The 19433-nt window shown below is 40.0% G+C and overlaps 2 protein-coding genes across 2 annotated transcripts; one reads left to right on the forward strand and one right to left on the reverse strand.

The window, feature by feature from the left end:
- The first annotated feature begins 362 nt into the window (after positions 1-362).
- On the forward strand, positions 363-9614 carry LOC134671989 (uncharacterized). The gene is made up of 8 exons (XM_063529886.1): positions 363-473; positions 907-1038; positions 3404-3514; positions 4500-4633; positions 5069-5237; positions 5437-5891; positions 6080-6304; positions 6754-9614. Exons 1-8 carry the CDS (start codon positions 377-379, stop codon positions 9319-9321), a joined length of 3891 nt encoding a protein of 1296 aa, XP_063385956.1. The 5' UTR covers positions 363-376; the 3' UTR covers positions 9322-9614.
- Positions 9615-12744: 3130 nt separating this feature from the next.
- On the reverse strand, positions 12745-18867 carry LOC134672002 (uncharacterized). Its single transcript, XM_063529901.1, has 5 exons — positions 18100-18867; positions 16936-17033; positions 15702-16012; positions 14515-14758; positions 12745-13255 (listed from the first exon to the last, which is right to left on the reverse strand). The coding sequence occupies exons 1-5, from the start codon at positions 18757-18759 to the stop codon at positions 12829-12831; spliced, it is 1740 nt and encodes a 579-aa protein (XP_063385971.1). The 5' UTR covers positions 18760-18867; the 3' UTR covers positions 12745-12828.
- Positions 18868-19433: the final 566 nt, after the last annotated feature.

The following is a 19433-nucleotide window of genomic DNA, read 5'->3' on the forward strand; positions in this document are numbered from 1 at the left end:
CCGGGACACAGGCGACGTGTTCACGCTCACTGGTAACTATCATGAGCATTGGTCGAATGGCCGGGCGCGGGCGGGGGCTAGCATGCTGCCGCTGGTGCTGCTGGCGCTAGCGAGCGCGGCCGGCGCCAGTGTGAGCGAGCTAGCGCGCCGGGACACAGGCGACGTGTTCACGCTCACTGGTAACTATCATGAGCATAGGTCGAATGGCCGGGCGCGGGCGGGGGCTAGCATGCTGCCGCTGGTGCTGCTGGCGCTAGCGAGAGCGGCCGGCGCCAGCGTGAGTGAGCTAGCGCGCCGGGACACAGGCGACGTGTTCTCGCTCACTGGCGACTGTCATGAGCATTGGTCGAATGGCCGGGCGCGGGCGAGGGCTAGCATGGTGCCACTGGTGCTGCTGGCTCTAGCGAGCGCGGCCGGCGCCAGCGTGAGCGAGCTAGCGCACCGGGACACGGGCGACGTGTTCTCGCTCACTGGTGACTATCATGATCATACATGAGCATTGATCAGTGCAGGCGCGAGCGTGGGCTAACATGCTGCCGCTGGTGCTGCTGGCGCTAGCGAGCGCGGCCGCACCAGCCGGCGCCAGCGTGAGAGAGCTAGCCGTGACATGACATGAGCATTGGTCAAGGCTGGGCTAGCGCGCCGGGACACTATAGTAGGTAGACCCAAACCAAACGGATACCGGGGTCGTAAAACTTCTCATTCACGCTCGTGCGGTCGCGATATGACCCCGGTCGTCCCTTTTATTTGGGTCTACTATTAACGAGGTGTTAAGACCTAGGGCTAGCGAGCGCGGCGGGCGCCAGCGTGAGCATCTTTAATTATACTCTTATTGTAACCTAATGCTTGTCTATTTTTTCTAACATCCAGATACACTCGTCAAGATTGAATTTCATCATATTCCAGGTGTTGAATGCGGCCCCACGCAATGCGCGGAGCACGGCGCGCGCGCCGCCGACGCCGTGTGCACTTGCGCGTGCCCGCACCGAGCGCCACTATTCAGAGAGGACCGGGAACTGTGCGTCGACGACTTGCCAGGTACTCTCACTCGACAACATGTACAGGCGTATTTTTTTATTATCCTTTTTTTCTCGCTTCTGAGAGTGAATCTGCTTTCAGGATATTCTGAAACTTCCGTATGCGCGCTCGTCACCGCTAACTATATTCGCTGTCTTTGTTCGTTATTATTTTTAACTTTATTTATTCTTCATCTCAAGTTAGGTTGTTTTTAATATAAAAGTAAAGTGTAAAAACACAAAACAATGAAAATACAAATAAACACATTATAAAAAACCTAACCTAGGGTGCCGCCGGCAGCGGGGCAAGGCCCAAGCTGCCCGTGGTCAGGGCTGCAGAGAGAGGAACCGGCGGACTATCTGCGCCGTGTCCGTGTATTATTTTCATTATTGTGTCACTTCCTAGGACCAAAAACTAAAATTAACCAACAGATTAATTTTAATAAAACCTAAGGATCCTGAACAGGCGTAATAAATAAAATTTCATAACTGTTTAGAAAGAAATCATCTATTTTTAGCATGCTAACGTCAAATGACGAAACGCTCACTAATTTCTTCTTTTTGTTCGTACAAAAAACAAGAAAGTGCGTCATAATCGAAATCGCGTTACTCGTGATGTCATCTCATCTAGATGCTTGTCTCACAAGCACGTCTCCAACGCCAAGACACCTGCTTTTTCTTAAGTAGACACAGTTGAGTCTTCGTTTGCTTGACAAAGACACGTATTTACTCACCGTCTCAAAATACTCGAGTCATTTAGGTGTTGGCCAAACATTGGGATACTTAAAAATCCGGCAAACATAGAATTTTAGAGTAACAACTCACTTCGACGCCCATCGACGTCGTAAATAAGTTTAGGTAAAAATTACGGTTTAAATGGAGTGTTTTTGATTATTGCATTGTCATCGTAGTTGCGATCAGTAGGGCTAAGATGGTCGGCTCTTTATCATTTGTCACCATGCCTGTCACGTTCTAACAAATGGGTAAGTGAGAAAGTGACGCATGGCATGACAGGTGATTAAAATGCGACCATGATACCGCTTCTGTCGAAATGAACGTTAAACGGATAAACAGAATGGGGTCAATGATGCTGTTGTAGTTTAAGAGCCAAAGCGTTGTATTTCACCAAATTGTTGTCACAAAATTGGGACATAGTATCCAACGAACAAAACTTTTAGACAAATTACCGACGGTTTTAGTTAAACACGTGAAGGCGGCACTTGTGCGTTGCCTCCCGCTGTGTTATCTATTATCAAATGCCTTGTTGCATACGTTGTATGTGAAGACATTACTACACGTTCCGTTCGCCCACACTACCGAACCCTCATGGACATGTTACCCTTCAAACTGTCCAGTATAAACCCGTCTACGGTACGCAAAGCACTAATGAAAATCTTGGCCTTATTTTATAAAGCTACACGCTTACACGGTTAGCCTTGTAGCCACAATTAACAGCAACGAACAGGGCTATAACCGCGAAAATCGAAGTTCGCAAATTGCGGGGATCTTTCTCTTTTAAAGGCTTGCTACACGGTCGCCGACAAGCCTTCTAACCGTCTGACCTTGGTCTGTCCTTGGTCAGTTTTGGTCAAATTTTGTTGGTAACAACTGTCTACACGGTCCGGGACCGGCCAAGGCCACGCGGTCTGAGGGCTTGTCGGCGACCGTGTAGCAAGCCTTTTACTCCAATGACGGCGTAATTAGAGTGACAGAGAAAAATCCCCGCAATTTGCGATTTTCGGTTTTCGCGGTACCCCTCTGTAACTTTGATGCGATTGAGTTGACACACACTCGACCAATGACCCGCGCCCTTTTGACTAAACTATGCCGATGAAGATTTTCAGAAAGTGACAAAGTACCTAATATTGCCACTATTATATGAAATAGGGCCCTCTTCGAAAATATTTTAATGCATACGATAAGACGCCACGATAAATTATATCATAACGAGATAAAGCTTTTATAGGACATTTTAATAGCACACTCCGAAGTATTTGTCCAGTGTTTCGGCGGGACACATATAAAGCTCGCGATACACAATATTTTTAATCTGCATAAATTGGAGTTGTAATCGCATCAACTACCTAACCGGATGCCGTAAAATATATGTTTTAATTTATACCGTTAATAATACAGAATTTCCGAAATAAGCTTAACTTTTGCACGGTCAGGTATTAGTCTTAATTCCATTACAAATGAGGAGCTTAATAAGCGAAGATATCGAGAAACAACGCCATAAGCGACTGTGCACTCTTAAGGTTTTGTGTTATTTTTGTGTGTATATTTAGTAAAGCGCAAAAAAATTGGTAGCTTAATCGGCTTTGACAATTACATGTGTTGAATACGAGCCTAAGCCTTTGTTATGAAGGGATTAATTTCATTTGCAGAATGTTCGCTGGCGAGCTTCGGGACGGGCGTGGGCGTGCAGCGGATACCGTTCGTGTATCTGCCGCTGAAAGGACAAATCATTCATCCGTCGAGGGATATTACCTTTCAAGGTGAGGATTTAGTCCTTATTTGTGTGACAGCGCTCAAGCGTTGAACTCTGCGCTAAGCCTGCCGTGCCAAGCTTAAATCTTACCTGAACGTTCTTCAATGCATATGTTTCTAAACTAAGCCTAAGTTGATTAAATAAGTGGTATGTAGGTAGAGTCTGTGCGGAAAGAGAAGAGTTGTGAAATCTATGGGATTCAATACATTTTACGACTCTTCTCTTTCCGCATCGACTCTACCATAGGTATCTAGACAAAACAACTTTAATTATGTAGTACAAGTCGAATCACAAGTAGTACATCTAGGAACGCTTGATAGCTGAACTATATTTCACTGCATACTTTTTAATTCCTATGTAAGATGTATTTACGTTTCTCCACTAAGTTTTAAAATACTTAGTGTAAAAAAACCTATTCCAATATTTTGCTGTCTAACAAATATGTAACTTAGTACATATACAGGGTGATTCAGGAGACGTGAGCAGGACTAACACTGCGCATTTCTTAAATTATAAGCAACTGTTTCGTATCAGTATTAGTGAGGTTAACGTTAATTTTCTAGTCGTGTTGAAAAAAAAAGTTATTAATTTATTTACGACATGCATGGTCACTCTACAATTGGAATACTAAACTACCGATATTCTGTGTCAAATTGAATGTCATTACGGTCTGTTTACTTTTGAAAACACGTATCTCACTCAAGTTTGACAGTTTATTTTCTTCGTAATCATAATGCTCTCATTACGGTTAAAGAGGTTTTATGTTTATTAATTAGGTCTTGTAGGGTGACCATGATTGTACAGAATTAAATTTGCCCTCGCCAAAAAGTTAAAAAATAGGAAAAAGTGTGGTTGTTTCACCTAAATACGACGGTGATCGATCAATTATCAGTTACTGAGTGTGCAGGATTAGTCCTGCTCACGTCTCATGAATCACCCTGTATATAAATATAGCACATTCGAAATGGTTATATTTAAATTATTTTTGACAGGTGTCAAGACTCCTATATGCGCAGTGTCTGGTGCTCAGTTCCTTACTCCAAAAGGCTTCGTAGATCTTCGCAACACGCTAGACGCAGACGTTCCTTTCAGTCTTTTTCGCGATGAGGGGCGGACTTTTCTACAGGTAAGCAATCTACATGTGATAAACTTTTACAAGCAAAATAGGCAGGTAAATGTCATCGTATTAGTAATGTTAAATTGTTGAAGTTCTACAAGATGATGAAGCCGTAAAGTGAGAGAAGGCAAGTTTAAAGTTTGTGGCAAACAGTAGGATAACCTCTCTCTGTAAAAGATGATTTTAAATACTTCACTTGCATTTAACATAATAGAGAAGATACATAATAGCCTCCTCAGATTGGAAAACGATGGCAAATTGACAAAATAATGTAATTGACGTGATGACGTCGTTTTCTAACCACATACCATAAAGATCTTTATAAAAGCCCCAAGCCGATGCAAACTGCCCCAAAAATAGCAATGAGAATTTTAATTTATCCGTTCACGTAAGGAAAGTGAATGAGAATAAGAATAAACTGACCAATTATTATAATATTTCCAGTGGAGCGGTGAGGACGACGTGCGAGCGAGTATGTCGGGCCGAATGATGGTGGTGCGCCTGCTGTGTCGAGATGTTGCCGCTGCTCCCGCCTCTCCTCTCGACTTGAGGGGAGTTTTCACGCCATGCGTCGCCTTCAGGGTGCAAGGGACCGCTCCTAAACCACTCTCAAGTACAAACTATTTAAATATAGAAAATAGTTCTTCAGAGCAAGGATGGCGTTAAAGTTCGTACGTTAGCAGTAGTACGAATGATTGTAGTGCGCTTCACGAAGTGCGTCGATTCCATAGAAGACACTATTATAAAATCTAAAGAAAACATGTCTGAGAATCATGAAAACAGTATCGATATATCTTTTATATCTGTTTCAGATGTAACTGAAGTCCAATTTGCTCCAAACGCGCAGACATCAGGAGCAACGGCCACATCAGGACTAACTGTCACAGAATATGTTGCGATCGGCATCAGCTCTCTCCTTCTCGGTCTAATCTATGTTGCATCAGTCTTCCTTTACCTACACATACGAAAAAGAAAGAAAGGCTCTGAAGCAACCGAAGCGAGCTCGAGACGATTGAAAAGTTTGAAGAACAAAAATGGTTCTATCATAACGGAACGCGACATAGTTCGAATCAACAATGAAAGAGTCCAGTCAATACCGAGTTCTTTGGATACTGATGATGGTGTAGTCAAAAATAATCCATTGATAGGAATGAGTCGATCGTTTCATCAGATTAAGCACAGCTTTCCAAGTGATTCTGGCAGTACCATGTCTGATTCGGAAGACTTTGCTGAGAGTAGCGCTAGAAGCGAAGATCACACTTTCAACGTAAGTAGAAACAAGAAAGCCATCAAGAACAAGATAAGAAAGTTTTATTCGCACTAACTAGTCCTTTTTTTGGCTCAGAATGAACTCTCAGAAACCTCTCGGTGCTGTCATAAAAAACAAAAAGATACAAAAACAATTAAACTAAACAAACATTATGGTCATGTTTAATGGTGTGTCTTTTTTTTCAGGACCAGACTACATCAGCTCTTATACATTCCCACTATTCAGAAGTGAAGATTAGAAACAGTTGTTCTGACGTAACTCACCGAGATGAGTCGGGAATCGAACGCCTTCCAGACGAACATGTATCCATCGTGGAAACAACTGACGACCGGGAAATAGCACGGCCAGTCGGCACTACAAGAAGAAAGCTATACTTTAATCCGGCTTATTTTGAACCACACCTCATGGCGGTCAGTAGTATGATTTATCTTCTTCTTCCTCGCGTTATCCCGGCATTTGGCCAAGGCTCATGAGAGCCTGGGGTCCGCTTGACAACTAATCCCATGATTTGACGTAGGCACTAGTTTTTACGAAAGCGACTGCCATCTGACCTTCCAACCCAGAGGGTAAACTAGGCCTTATTGGGATTAGTCCGGTTTCCTCACGATGTTTTCCTTCACCGAAAAGCGACTGGTAAATATCAAATGATATTTCGTACATAAGTTCCGAAAAACTCATTGGTACGAGCCGGGCTTTGAACCCGCGACCTCCAGATTGCAAGTCGCACGCTCTCACCGCTAGGCCACCAGCGCTTGTTTATGTACGTACATATGTACGCCAGTAGTATGATTTAAATGTTTCATATTCGGGAACCATAATAACATACACTGAGTAAACGAAAATACATTTTCTTTTACAGGAGCCACCACCCGCAGCTTTAGAATTCCTGACTAAAATTAGAGAAGTCATCGCAGTCGCTAAACATAAAATGGCAGCAAAAAGATTCCAGCCAGTTCTAAATGAGATACCAGAAGAAGAGACCTATCCCTCACATGGAAACAGTTTAGACATATACCAAGGCTTAGGCAGTCAGAGAAGCGGAAGCGTTGTCAGCCTTAAGAGGGAAAATAGTAGAAAGAGATCTATAAATTGCGTAGGATGTCCAGGTTGTAAAACGGAAAATGGAAGCGAAGTACATAATTTTATAAAATATGACATACCTGCCTGCTCAAGCTGCCTAAGTAGTAAAGGAGAAAAGCAAAACAGCATTCGCAAGTGGCTAGAAAACATTCCTACTGGAAAACAATCGTTCTATAATGATTTCCAACCAGCTACCCAGAATGGTTTAGTTAACTCTCTTTTAACTCTTCCAAGTGCGGAAACAAATTGTAAATTAAGAAAACAAAACAGTTTTACAGCGTCAAATCCTATGAATTTAACTGAAAACATTACAAAGTCTAGAAAAACATCAACTATGTCTGTGAGATCTGAACCACCACTGAGAACATATAGCTATAATCTACCTTTACCTGAATTTGATAAAATTACACATAATAACAACAGGAACTACTATGGAGAGACTATTTCCAGAATAGATGATATCAGACCAATTGGACTGTGCGATTATCGCACCGGGAGTCTAAGAAGTAACCCTATCACTAACCAACACAGAAATAAGTTTATAACCAATAAAAATTCTCTTCCTGATATGGTCAATGAAGCTATAGCTCTTGAAAACTGTGGCAAATCCTACAACCACAACAGTTCTGACGAAGAAAGAGTCTGTCAGAAAAGTACGAACTCTGCTAGAAAGCACTCTGAAAGCCCACCCATTAATGACTATGAAACTGATAGTTTAGAGAGAACATCAACCAAAAAGGGGTTGGCAACTCCCCCTGAATACCCTGATGTGCCGTCTTCTCAAGCTAGTCCAAGCCTGAGCAATGCTTTACCATTAGAAGAAGAACTTACAATGACTAATGCAGTTTATAAGACGCATTCGAGAAGCAATAGCAACACTCCTTCCCCACAAAGAGATGTATGCATTGAACAAAATCATTATGAAATAATAGAGTCCAAGAAAGTAATAAATAACGTCAATAATATAGAAGCTAACAACAACAGCCCAAACAACAGCTATAGTTTAGTGAGCGAGGTATATGTTAACAATAATTACAACTTTGGTAGTACTCCTACTTCACCAAGTGGATCTGATTGTTCAATGGGAAGCAGAAAATTACGTCACGCTGGCAATAACTCCGAGGAAAAACCTGGCTGTCTTACTATTGAAGTTAAAGATCCTCCTGAAAATTACATAAAGATTCATGAATCAGATGGATTTGAGCCCGACACATTGGATCGCAAACATTCCAAATTTAAACAGACAGACGAAAATAGTCAGTTCAGCAGAAAGGACCTCATTAAAAACATTGATATCGACGGTAGTCCTGTCAATCAACGTATTCAATTACGCAGCAGCGGGACGTTCAAAAAATCAGAAGCGATGGTCAGCGCGTCAAAATTCAATAGTTTAAGAAACGATTACGAGTACCGAAAAAATATTTATGAGCGCCCTAAATTATCTCCTACCACATTCAATGATTCTAAAAGTCTAGACGATACGTCGGAAGCCTGGGAAGAGGTCGCAGCGGACTGGGCTACAGAAGAAGGCCGTATCCTTACTCTAGAACTCAGGCACTCGAAAAGACAACGGCAATGTACACCACCAACTATAAAGCAAATGAAAAGTCTAGCAAGACCAGACATTCTGCCTCCACTTCCTCCAACAAATGACCATCCAATATATGAACAGCCGAGCTTTCCACCCCGCAGAGTAGAAAGTGCAAGATTACCACAAGAAAATCTTTCAAAAAACTTGAATGGCAGAAGCCTCAGTCCGAGAACATTTACGAAGAATACGACAACTGACCTTAGCTTTAGAAATAGTAACGTTCGTAAATCTAGTATAGGACATCCTTGCGGTCCAACGAGAGCTTCTGCCCAAATGCCATTCTCGGACTACGAAAACATTGACACTGTCGACGCGTGTGAAGGAGCAGCAAGAGAGACTGAAGATTTATGTAGGATATCTAATAGAAGACGGACAGACAGAAGATACAGCAGCAATCCAATAAACACCAACACATTTGTGAAAGAACCTAAAGAAACTTCTGGCAAAACTTTTAGGATGAAACGCAAAAAAGGACAACACGTTGAAGACTCAGGATATCTCAGTAGTGACTCCGCTGGCTCAAGACAAGTTCAAAGAAAATTAGTGATAGCTAAAATAGTGAGTTGTAGTGAAAGTGATGACACTGAAAATGAGGCTAGGAGTGAATCAGGTGCAGAGAGCGTAGAGACACATTCGGTGTATTTCGATAGCTATAGAAAGCAAGAAGTAAATGTTGTAGAAAGTGACAGTAAAATGCTAACGTATGACAAAAGTGCAAGAAGTAGTGGAAGACGTTTCAGAAACAATTTACAGTGATAACAATAAGCAACAAAAAAATATTTGTGCAATATAATGTGCAATATCCATTTGTAAGTAATTATTAAATGTATTCTTAATTAAAATTTACTATTGTTTGTAAAATACACAAGTACTGATACACGATACCTCTAATAAGAGTTGTTAATAGTTATTATTTATTTACGTTGCAAATAATCAATAGTATTTAGGTAGATATAATGTACCTAGATAAATAAATGGCCGGTTGTGCAATGCAATAATAGAATAAGCTAGTTATTTTGATGTTGTAAACATCACAGGGTTTTCAACTCATTTCTATTCTTACTTTTGTGAAAGTAACCAGTGTAACCACAGGTACAGATGTAGTCCATAATTGTTTACCGTAATATTTTCACGGCAACGTTCGTATTTGTCATGCTACATCAGTCAATCTTAGTACTTTTTGTACCGAGACTGACTGAAATACTTAGCAAGACACATTCGTATGTTTCCGTGAAAATACGATGGAGAATAATCATGTACTTAAGCACTACATCTTTACATGTGTGTGGTATTCGAAGTGAAACTTTAAAATAAATTAAATAAGACTGTGTGCGTGCGCGCGTGTGTGGGTATCTGTGTAAAGTCCGCATTGGCATTAGGCTTGCGTAGCATGGATGGGGGAAAAATCCCAAAAACCTTTATTAATGAAAGACTTTTGCTTGGGTGACTTTTGATTGGGTGGCGTACACGAAGAGAGGCCTATGCTCAGCAGTGGGCGACTGAAGGCTAGAATGATGATGATGATGAATCTTTAAACTCTATAGCATATTGGAAATAAATATAAAACACAAAAAAGGGCGATTGAAATTTTCACCCCAACCGAATGGAGACGGTATATTATTATGCCTTTTTAGTCGGAGGCTGGTTGTATGTTTGTGCGCACGATTCGATCTTCCCATCTATCTCCAAACCTGTTTGGCCGATTTGAAGGCAGTTTTTAAATAAATTACAGAAGACGTTAAAATTTAAAGGTACGTTCCGAAACGTTCTAATTGCTACATCAAATATTCGAACACACTGATATTAAAGGTTACGTGATGGTTTTTAATTAAGATTTAGGTCTATACGCGGCTCACGGTTTCTAAACGAAACATTAAATCCGATATACAAATGTAATTCGGACTTTCAAAACTTTAGATATTTTATAGTACTATAGCCACCCGAGTCCCCCTTGTCATTATTGCAGTTTTGAATTTGGAACCATGTTAAGTATATTCCATTTTCATTCAAAATTCCATTTGGATTCAATCCTTTATCGGCCTCAGGGACTCAGGAGGATAAAGAGTTTCAAGTGATTATTATACTTAAGTTTAGCTAAGCAATTGAAAGAGTCAGGCAGCTAATGCTTCCTAGTACCTGACAATCATTGGTGCTCCGGAGCGGGAGCCAATCCTGAAAGGAATGGATAGTCCCCTCTGTAGGTTAGAGCACAAATGGGTTTTGGTTGTGTTGTTGGCAACAACTAATATTGTTCTTTAAACCTGATTGATAGGTGTCGAGGGTGCAGTGAGTTCAGGTTCTTCTCCGAACGCCAACCACATACGGTTTAATAAAAGCGCTACGATTTTTCAAAAACTTTGTCGGTGAACCGACTCCTCCCTCCTCCTTAAGGGGCCCACTGATTAACAGTCCGCCGGACGGTAACGGCCTCTCAGTTAGAACAAAATTTTGACAGTTCCGAACAACTGACAGGCCGATACCGTCCGGCGGACTGTTAATCAGTGGGCCCCTTTAATAATAACGACATCAAATTGGACTAAATTTAATTTACTTACCTCGTGATATCTTATGACATCATTATAGTTAGTTCCCTTGATAGAAAATGACACTGAAAATACCTTGAAAATATTGGAAACATCGAAACATGATCAAAGTTTTCATCACCTACCTTAGTTGTTGCCAATAATTGCTATAGTCAGTTATTTTAGGTATTTTGTAGAACGTATATAGAAACAAAACCACGTGACTCGTTCTGTGGCTAATTGTAAAAACCGAATGAACAAAAAATACCATATAATTATCGAACTTACAAAATTTCACGATAATTAATAAAGAAATGCGACCTGTAAAAGAGAACAGCCAGGCAGGTATACGAAGGATTTTTTGCCAGAGCTGAAAAACGAAAACGCTTCGCTCGTGCGTCGTTCTTTCGATCAATAATACTATCATTGGCTTAACAAACGAGTCCTGTGGTTTAATAAATTGAAATACACATGTTGTTTGTGTATATGTCGGCGGCCGATCGTAAGATTAGGCAGATCGTAATGTTCCTGTGCAATGTTTTGATGATAGTCACATTAAACCAATATATATAGGAAGGATAGGTTCGTTACGCTACGTCTTACGTAGGCGAACAACGCGCGAACGCGGCGCGGCGCGGCGCGGCGAAAGCGGCCGCCGCCGCGCCGCGCCGCGCCGCGCCGCCTGACATTCGCGTGCAAATCGCGCCGCACCGCGTTCGCAACGAGATCGCTTACGTAGGACACTTCTATGGGCATCAAAGGATTGATTTCGCCGCGCCGCGCCGCGCCGCGTTCGCGCGTTGTTCGCCTACGTAAGACGTAGCGTTAGGATGCTTCAGATGCCCGAAGGGCAAACTGCCCAGAAATAGGGATGCATCGACTCAGGGAACGAGTCAAAGATTTACACGTTTCACGATATGCCTAGGAATTTCACGATATGCCTGATCTTACGATCGGCCGCCGACATATATATTGTTATTTTACCTAAAATAATACACTATAGATATTTTTTCGGTTGTGGGTTGTTTAAAACATTATTGATATTTTAATTTGTATTTAAGTAGTGAATTCATTTTGTACAGTTTAATATATTTTATATTGCTACTTAAAAAGCTGATGTTATGGTGCTAATGAGAACAAAGGTAAAACCGGGTACTTAGTATACTTAAACAATTATACAAGTTGTTCTTGTGTGTATTTTTGTATTATATAATTTATAAGGACATTATTTAAGTTAAATAAATAATATAGAAATACGTGACATTTAATGCTCAAAACAAGATATCTGTTGTTACAATATAAATGAAGTTATTACTGTAAAATATTTTTGTATTCTAGTTAAATTATGAATTTTATAAGTAGAAATAAATATTATAATGCTCCCTTTTTTATTGTCTGACTGTAAGATTTAATGTATGTTAATTTATCAACAAATTTAAATTAGAATTTTAATTATTTTTTTTATTTTTATGTAACATTATTTTACATAGGTTTTAATTTACTTATTTAATTCGAAACAGTGATGAACAAGAATTAAAATTTATTAAACACAGACCTTTCTTTTACTTTAACTTAGAAAACAATTATCATGTTTTTAACTTCATTTATTATAAAAATAAACCGATTCATAGTCAGATTTAGTTATTCTTAAACATAATATCACAGCTACATAGTACATGCAAAATCGACAATTACGCTAATCTAAACCTTACTCCGATCAACATAAGGTATAAAACAAAACTCACTCAGTATCGAGAAACATGCTCTCAATATCCACTGGTTTCACTTCACGTTGTTTCAAACACTTGGCATTGGCACCTTTTCTTGATTCGGCCAACAATTCGCTTCTAAACTCCGTAAACAATCCCAATCCTCCGGCAAATAAATCAATTTCTTTCCCAATTTTGCTTTGCACTTTAGGATCTTTGCTTTCATTCATTTTCACTATACAACTATCTAAATAGTCTAAAATCGTAGCCGTTTGGCGTAGCATAGATGGAGCGTAGCTCGCATAGTCTACTTTTTCTTTCTTTTCTGTGACATCTTCATTATATTTGCTTAGGGAGTGTTCGGTGGCTGTTATTTTGTGATCCGGTGGCGTGATTATGATGCGATGTGGAATGGCTTCGTGGATGTAGTGTATCAGTGGTAGCACTTGACTATATGATCTGAAATAAATAGTATAGGTACATTTTTCATGTAAGTATAAGATCAGTTGGGGGATTTTAGGGTTCCGTACCCAAAGGGTAAAACGGGACCCTATTACTAAGACTTCGCTGTCCGTCCGTCCGTCCGTCCGTCCGTCTGTCTGTCACCAGGCTGTATCTCACGAACCGTGATAGCTAGACAGTTGAAATTTTCACAGATGATGTATTTCTGTTGCCGCTATAACAACAAATACTAAAAATAGAATAAAATAAAGATTTAAGTGCGGCTCCCATACAGCAAACGTGATTTTTGACCAAAGTTAAGCAACGTCGGGCGTGGTCAGTACTTGGATGGGTGACCGTTTTCTTTTTGCATTTTTTTCCGTTTGTTTTATTTTGCTTTATGGTACGGAACCCTTCGTGCGCGAGTCCGACTCGCACTTGCCCGGTTTTTCATACACCACGTCACATAAACCATGACAAACAAGCACACATTCTGTTTGATGGCAAGCAGTTACCGTAGCGAATGGAGATGTCACATTGGCATAAGAGTTAGAGGTTCTTTTCCAAGTAAGAAAAGGAAAAGTGTGGTAAGGGTGGGTCAGAGTAGGTGCAGTTGCCCCATGAGAGCATTATTTTTGCCTCTAATGATCCTTATGTTAGCGATATCACAGAATAAATAATAGTACTAGATACAGAAGACTCACTCTCTAACAAAACGCGCTGGAAAAGAGGTCATCACATAACTTTACGTTGGTTAACATCGTATGCGGTTACAGTGTCATAGACTCATAAATCATAATGTTCTATCGAATTGGAAGTCAAGCCAAAGCCACTGCATTTCTACATGGAACGAGACGCTGTAAGCAGCGTACGGGCACAGAATAAATAATAGTACTAGGTACAGAAGACTCACTCTCTAACAAAACGCGTCTGTCACGATCAGCACAGGTATGGCCGCTAGGTGGCGACAGCGCCACGCGCGGCTTATGGCAAACCCCAAAATTGGGGTCGAATGGATGTACTTTTAGCTACATGTAGCAAAGCGACGAAATCGCGGAGTGAGCCACGCCTGGCGATATTTATAGTTGTACCTGCAATAATTTTCACTTGCACATAGAAAGCGCGAAAAAAATTGCACATTCTTCTGCCTCTACAAATTTGATTGGGTAAGATATTTTTCATGGTTTGTCGTGGACAATATTATTGACATTTATGAGCCTCCAATAAAAAACACTATTGATCAATGTACAAGTGCCAGTATTATGAGTTCAGTTTACCTGACATACACTGCTATAGGCGTACGAAAGGCATTCTCATCCTCAAACACCACCATCACACCATTCAGCACATGATATGGTGATATCTTATGTATAACCACATTGCTTACTCCAGCCACACATTCCATTGCCATGTGTTGACAGAAAATGTCAGTCAATGTCAGTCCTGACGCGTTGTCTATTATTCTTAATGTCAGATCTAACTTTTTAGTTGTGGCCAGAACTGTAAGGATGCTGGTGTCATCTGAAAAAGGATAAATAGAAGATTTTAGGGCTAGACCAATAAAAGTCTGCAGCGATTTTGATAGCCCACGCCACGCAGTGCAAGTGTTATTTATACGTCATCATTTCATGGAAGTTTGACGTTTAAATGACACTTGCACTGCATGGGCTATCAAAATCGCTGCCGACTTTTCTCGGTCTGACTCTAAAGAATAAAAACGGTTTCAAATCAACGAAAACAGGTAATTTCAATAAAAGAGATTTTTACTTTTTCTATATGTTGTACAGTCGACGTCAAAGATATGTTTACACTTTTGCACCTTACTCCTTTGCAATAAGGCGAAAAGTGTAAACATATTTTTGATGTCGACTGTACATACATATTGGTTCTTAAAAACACATCCCTCGCTACGCATCCTCGCACATCTCTGTTGGAAACGCAGCCTTAGACGAAATAGGCTGTCACATTCTAACAAGTATGCAAGTGCGAAAGTGACGGACATAGTGACAGGCGATAAAAATGGAACCATGCTGCGCCCGCTGGTCATCATAAAAGTATGAATATTGAATTGATTGAATATTTTTATTAATTACTATCATTAAAACAAAAGATATTACTACAACAATTAAGAAGTTAAAATGGAAATGGGCAGGTCACACAATGAGAGGGAGAGAAAAGTGGTCTAAAGCAATAATGTACTGGTTTACTGGAGACAAAAAAAGGAAGCGTGGCCGGCCAACAAGAAGATGGGATGATGAGATTAAGAGCGCAGCAGGAGGTTGCTGGACTACAATAGCAAAGGATAGGGATGAATGGAAAGAGTTAGGGGAGGCCTTTGCCTACAAAATGCATACAGATATAAATTTAGATTAGATATATATATATGTTAACAACAAAATGAAATGTACTACAAAATACTTATCTGAAATAAAGGCTATTTCAATTCAATCATTAAAATACTTACTAATTTCATTAGCTAGCACATCATACTCTTTCCCCATAAACTCAGAATATGACAACACAACAGAATCAAACGGCATCAAATAATCCTTTCCCTCTCTCTTATACGAAATTACTCCATTAAAGTCTAATCTACTTGTGCTATACTGCAGTTCAGTTAGATCAACAACAGCTAGTACGGCTGTTTGTATATTTGGTTGTAGCTCGTGTACTTCTTTCCAGCGGGGACTGACGGTTGTGTGTTGGTATAGGTGGGTGGTGTAGACTATTGATGGTTGTTCGGAGTGGAGGAGTATGCCAACATCGTGGAGGGACCTGAAAAATGTAATTAAGTTGGAGATAAAAATATGCTACCGGATTAGCAAGCTGAAGTGGCAATGGGCAGGCTACATTGCGCGCAGAGAAGATGGCCGATGGGGTCGAAAAGTGCTTGAGTGGAGACCACGGACTAGCAGATGGACGGACGACCTTGTTAAGGCCGCCGGAAGACGCTGGATGCGGGTCGCTTCCAACCGGTACGAATGGAGGTCCAAGGGGGAGGCCTATGTTCAGCAGTGGACGTCTTATGGCTTAGATGATGATGATGATGATGATAAATATGTTTAACTTGGAAATACTGAGCTTGAGAGTACCTAATACTTTTTTGACAGGGTATAAATCTAGATTAACATAATGTAGGATACTTTTTATCCCTAGAATCATGAAAAAGGGTACAAAAGTTATGTATGGCAGGCAGTACTACTGTTGCGAGTGTAGATATCTATGTGAAAAGTCATGGGCAGACTTCCACTAAGTAGGCAATGCTAATATTTATCTAATCTTTCTATATTCAAGTAAATTAAAAGTAAGAAATGATGAAAGTAATCGTGATGAAATTATGGAGGGTTTGAATATTAGTAAGTGGCCCAGATTGAATTCAGTTAAGATTTACCCTTTAACAGACATAAGGGGCTATTCATAAATTACGTCATTTGAAATTAGGGGGGGTCTGGACCTCGGATGACGGCAGCATGATGTAGGAAACGGGGTCATTTGAAGCATGATTATTCGATAATTTGGGGGGGGGGGCAAAAATCGTCAAAAATCGATGACGTAATTTATGGACAGCCCCTAAGGGTCTCAGAATTTATGCAAAAGTTCAAAATCACTGTAGGAAATATATTCCCTCTGCCCTATAAACAAACTCATAAAAAATACCTCAATGTTTTCTATAAATAATAGAAAATGTTCATACTTACATTTTACCCTTATTGATAACATTCAGTGTGATAACAACTTTTTTATTACAAACTGCAACACTTGGAGTCTGTGATATCAGTTTCAGCTGCTCAGAAACCTGGAAATTGAGTCATTTATAGCTATTATTATTTATATATTAATTATCATATAGGACATAGCAGCTTACAAGTTGTATGACATAGTTTCAAGAGACATTCTGTGTCCCTAGTGAAAAAAGGTATAAGTCTCGGGCAGCGCGGTTGTAAATGGGTATAAGTTCCAAGTAACACCTATGCCCTTTTACTCCTAAGCTGCGTGAGACTTGTACCCTTTTTCACTAGGGCCACAGAATATGCAGGTAATTGTTTCTCATCTTATAAGGTGTATGCACACCACAGTTAACTTTAGTGGAGCAACACTGTACAAACAGCAATACTCTTGACTGTCCATCGGTGGCCCTTATTCCAAAAGGCATAAGGTTCACCGATGGACAGTTAAGAATGTGGGTGGTACAACAGTAATTAGGTAAAATAATGTTAACTCCTAATGTTACCGTATTGCACAGTGTTGCTCCACAAAAGTTGAGTGAGGTGTGGATGCACCTTTAGGGCCGACCAACAAACTATTATGTTAACGCAGGGCAGAATAATTAATAAATATAAAAATTTCATTTGACATTGTGCTTCATCTTTACAATAGCATTTTACAATTATACGAAAATAAATATAGGCATTTATTAAGAATTCTTAAGAGTCACACAAACCCACAGCGAAACAGCCACTCTCATACAGTGAGTTACACACTAATTTTAACACATTCGCTGTCCCTGACGCACATGTGCATTCACCGTCATACAAGTTTGTTCCTAGGCCACGCCCCCTGGCAGTGAATGCGTTAAAATTCTATATAGCTATCTATCTAGTCCCTTTGTTCTGAGTTAGAGTATATCTCTAAGCTCAGTGTGCCGCTTAGCAAAGGCCTCCTCTAGTTCTTTCCATTGAGGTTCGTCGTTAAAATGACATGCAGACAAAATAGAGTGAGTAGTATTTTTGTATGTAAAATTTCAAAATGTTGTTTGAAACTAAAATAATAACTTATTGTAGCAGCTACGTTTATGTAATCAGATTAAGAAACTTGTGTAAATGTAATGGGTGTACATGCATAGAAAATTTGATAATAAATACCTGATTATAGCTATCATTTATCACGGAATCATCTAAATTTGGGTGCAGTTTCTTTGCCGCAGCAAAAGCTGTAAGTTTACGCAGATCCATAAATTCTCTCAGAGTCTTCTCATTGCACTGTATACTATATCGAGCCTGACTGAGTTTCCTCTTTAGTTGTGTGAGAATCGGTAAAGAGTCATCGGCATGCATCGCACTTAGCGCTGCAGCTCTTTCACCTAAATTCTCAAAGTTATCATCAAATATTAGAGGCACCGCGTCATCTTTTAAGACAATTTTAAGGCACGCTTCACCTCTACACGCGCAATCACTAATATCGTAATAATCAACGTTTGATACTTTTTTATGAACTGCAAGTTTGTCTTTTCTGGATAAAATTATAATATCATTCTGTGACGCTAACAGGTAGAAAAGCTGTCCTTGGCTATTCCTAAGAATACTCATCTTTGTAAATTGAATCTCACTGCCAAGACACAGGGACGATACTTCTTCACACTTGTAGTATTCTTTAACTTCTCCATACTTCGTACATATTGTGATATCGCATATCTTACTTTGTGCCGGGTGGTCGTCGTAAAATACGAAACATGCTATTTCGTTTAGTACACATGAAGGTACAAGATCCTTTATTTCTTCAAGTGCAAAGTCCGAAATGTTCATTTCTATTTTCTTCGCCGATTGAATGGAAAGTTAGAAAATGATTCAGGATTCTAGTTTATTAATTTACTTCGAAATTTTACCCGCGAACTTCTTCACTCATTTCTTCTCATCTCCTGCGTCCCTGCGTCTCCTGTCAAATAATAATGTCATTGTCAACGTCAAAAACAAGAAAACAAGAGGCCGTTCCAAAGCTAAAATCTTTATAATAGTGCAACAGTAAGTGAAAGTATTTTGGAATTTTATTGGAACATTAAAACATTATTCGCATTTTAGAATATGTTGATGCAAAAACGGTTACTGCACTATTCTATTCATCACTCGCAAGTGCGGAGTCAAAAAAAGGGCTTTGAATATTTTATTTTTACTATTTCGGAACGTCCCACAAACTCGCAAACTGTTTGAGTAAATTAATTAAACGCGAGTCAAATGGTTATTATTTGTCGTTTAAATGATTTATCAGAGGGCTAACCGCGAAAACCGTAATTCTCAAATTGCAGGCATCTTTCTCTTTTACTCCAATTAAGGCGTAATTAGAGTGATAGAAAAAGATGACCGCATTTGCGAACTATGGGGCTCGCGGTAGGCCCCCAGAGGTTCTACCGCGAAAACCGAAATTCGATATTTCTTTATTTTACTTCTCTGTCGCTCGAATTAGCAAAAGCGATAGAGAGGTA

This window comes from Cydia fagiglandana, chromosome 16 (assembly GCF_963556715.1).
Source record: "Cydia fagiglandana chromosome 16, ilCydFagi1.1, whole genome shotgun sequence".
NCBI lineage: Eukaryota > Metazoa > Arthropoda > Insecta > Lepidoptera > Tortricidae > Cydia > Cydia fagiglandana.

Bases quoted from the DNA above. Each gene is read 5' to 3' on its own strand.
- LOC134671989 (XM_063529886.1), top strand. From the start codon at position 377: ATGGTGCCACTGGTGCTGCTGGCTCTAGCGAGCGCGGCCGGCGCCAGC. The intron at 4,634-5,068 runs GTAAGCAATCTA...TAATATTTCCAG, and splicing joins AGGGGCGGACTTTTCTACAG to TGGAGCGGTGAGGACGACGT. The intron at 6,305-6,753 runs GTCAGTAGTATG...TTTCTTTTACAG, and splicing joins TTGAACCACACCTCATGGCG to GAGCCACCACCCGCAGCTTT.
- LOC134672002 (XM_063529901.1), bottom strand. From the start codon at position 18,759: ATGAACATTTCGGACTTTGCACTTGAAGAAATAAAGGATCTTGTACCT. The intron at 17,034-18,099 runs GTATTTATTATC...CTCAATTTCCAG, and splicing joins TAAATGATAGCTATAATCAG to GTTTCTGAGCAGCTGAAACT. The intron at 14,759-15,701 runs GTAAGTATTTTA...ATCCTTTTTCAG, and splicing joins TGTGCTAGCTAATGAAATTA to ATGACACCAGCATCCTTACA.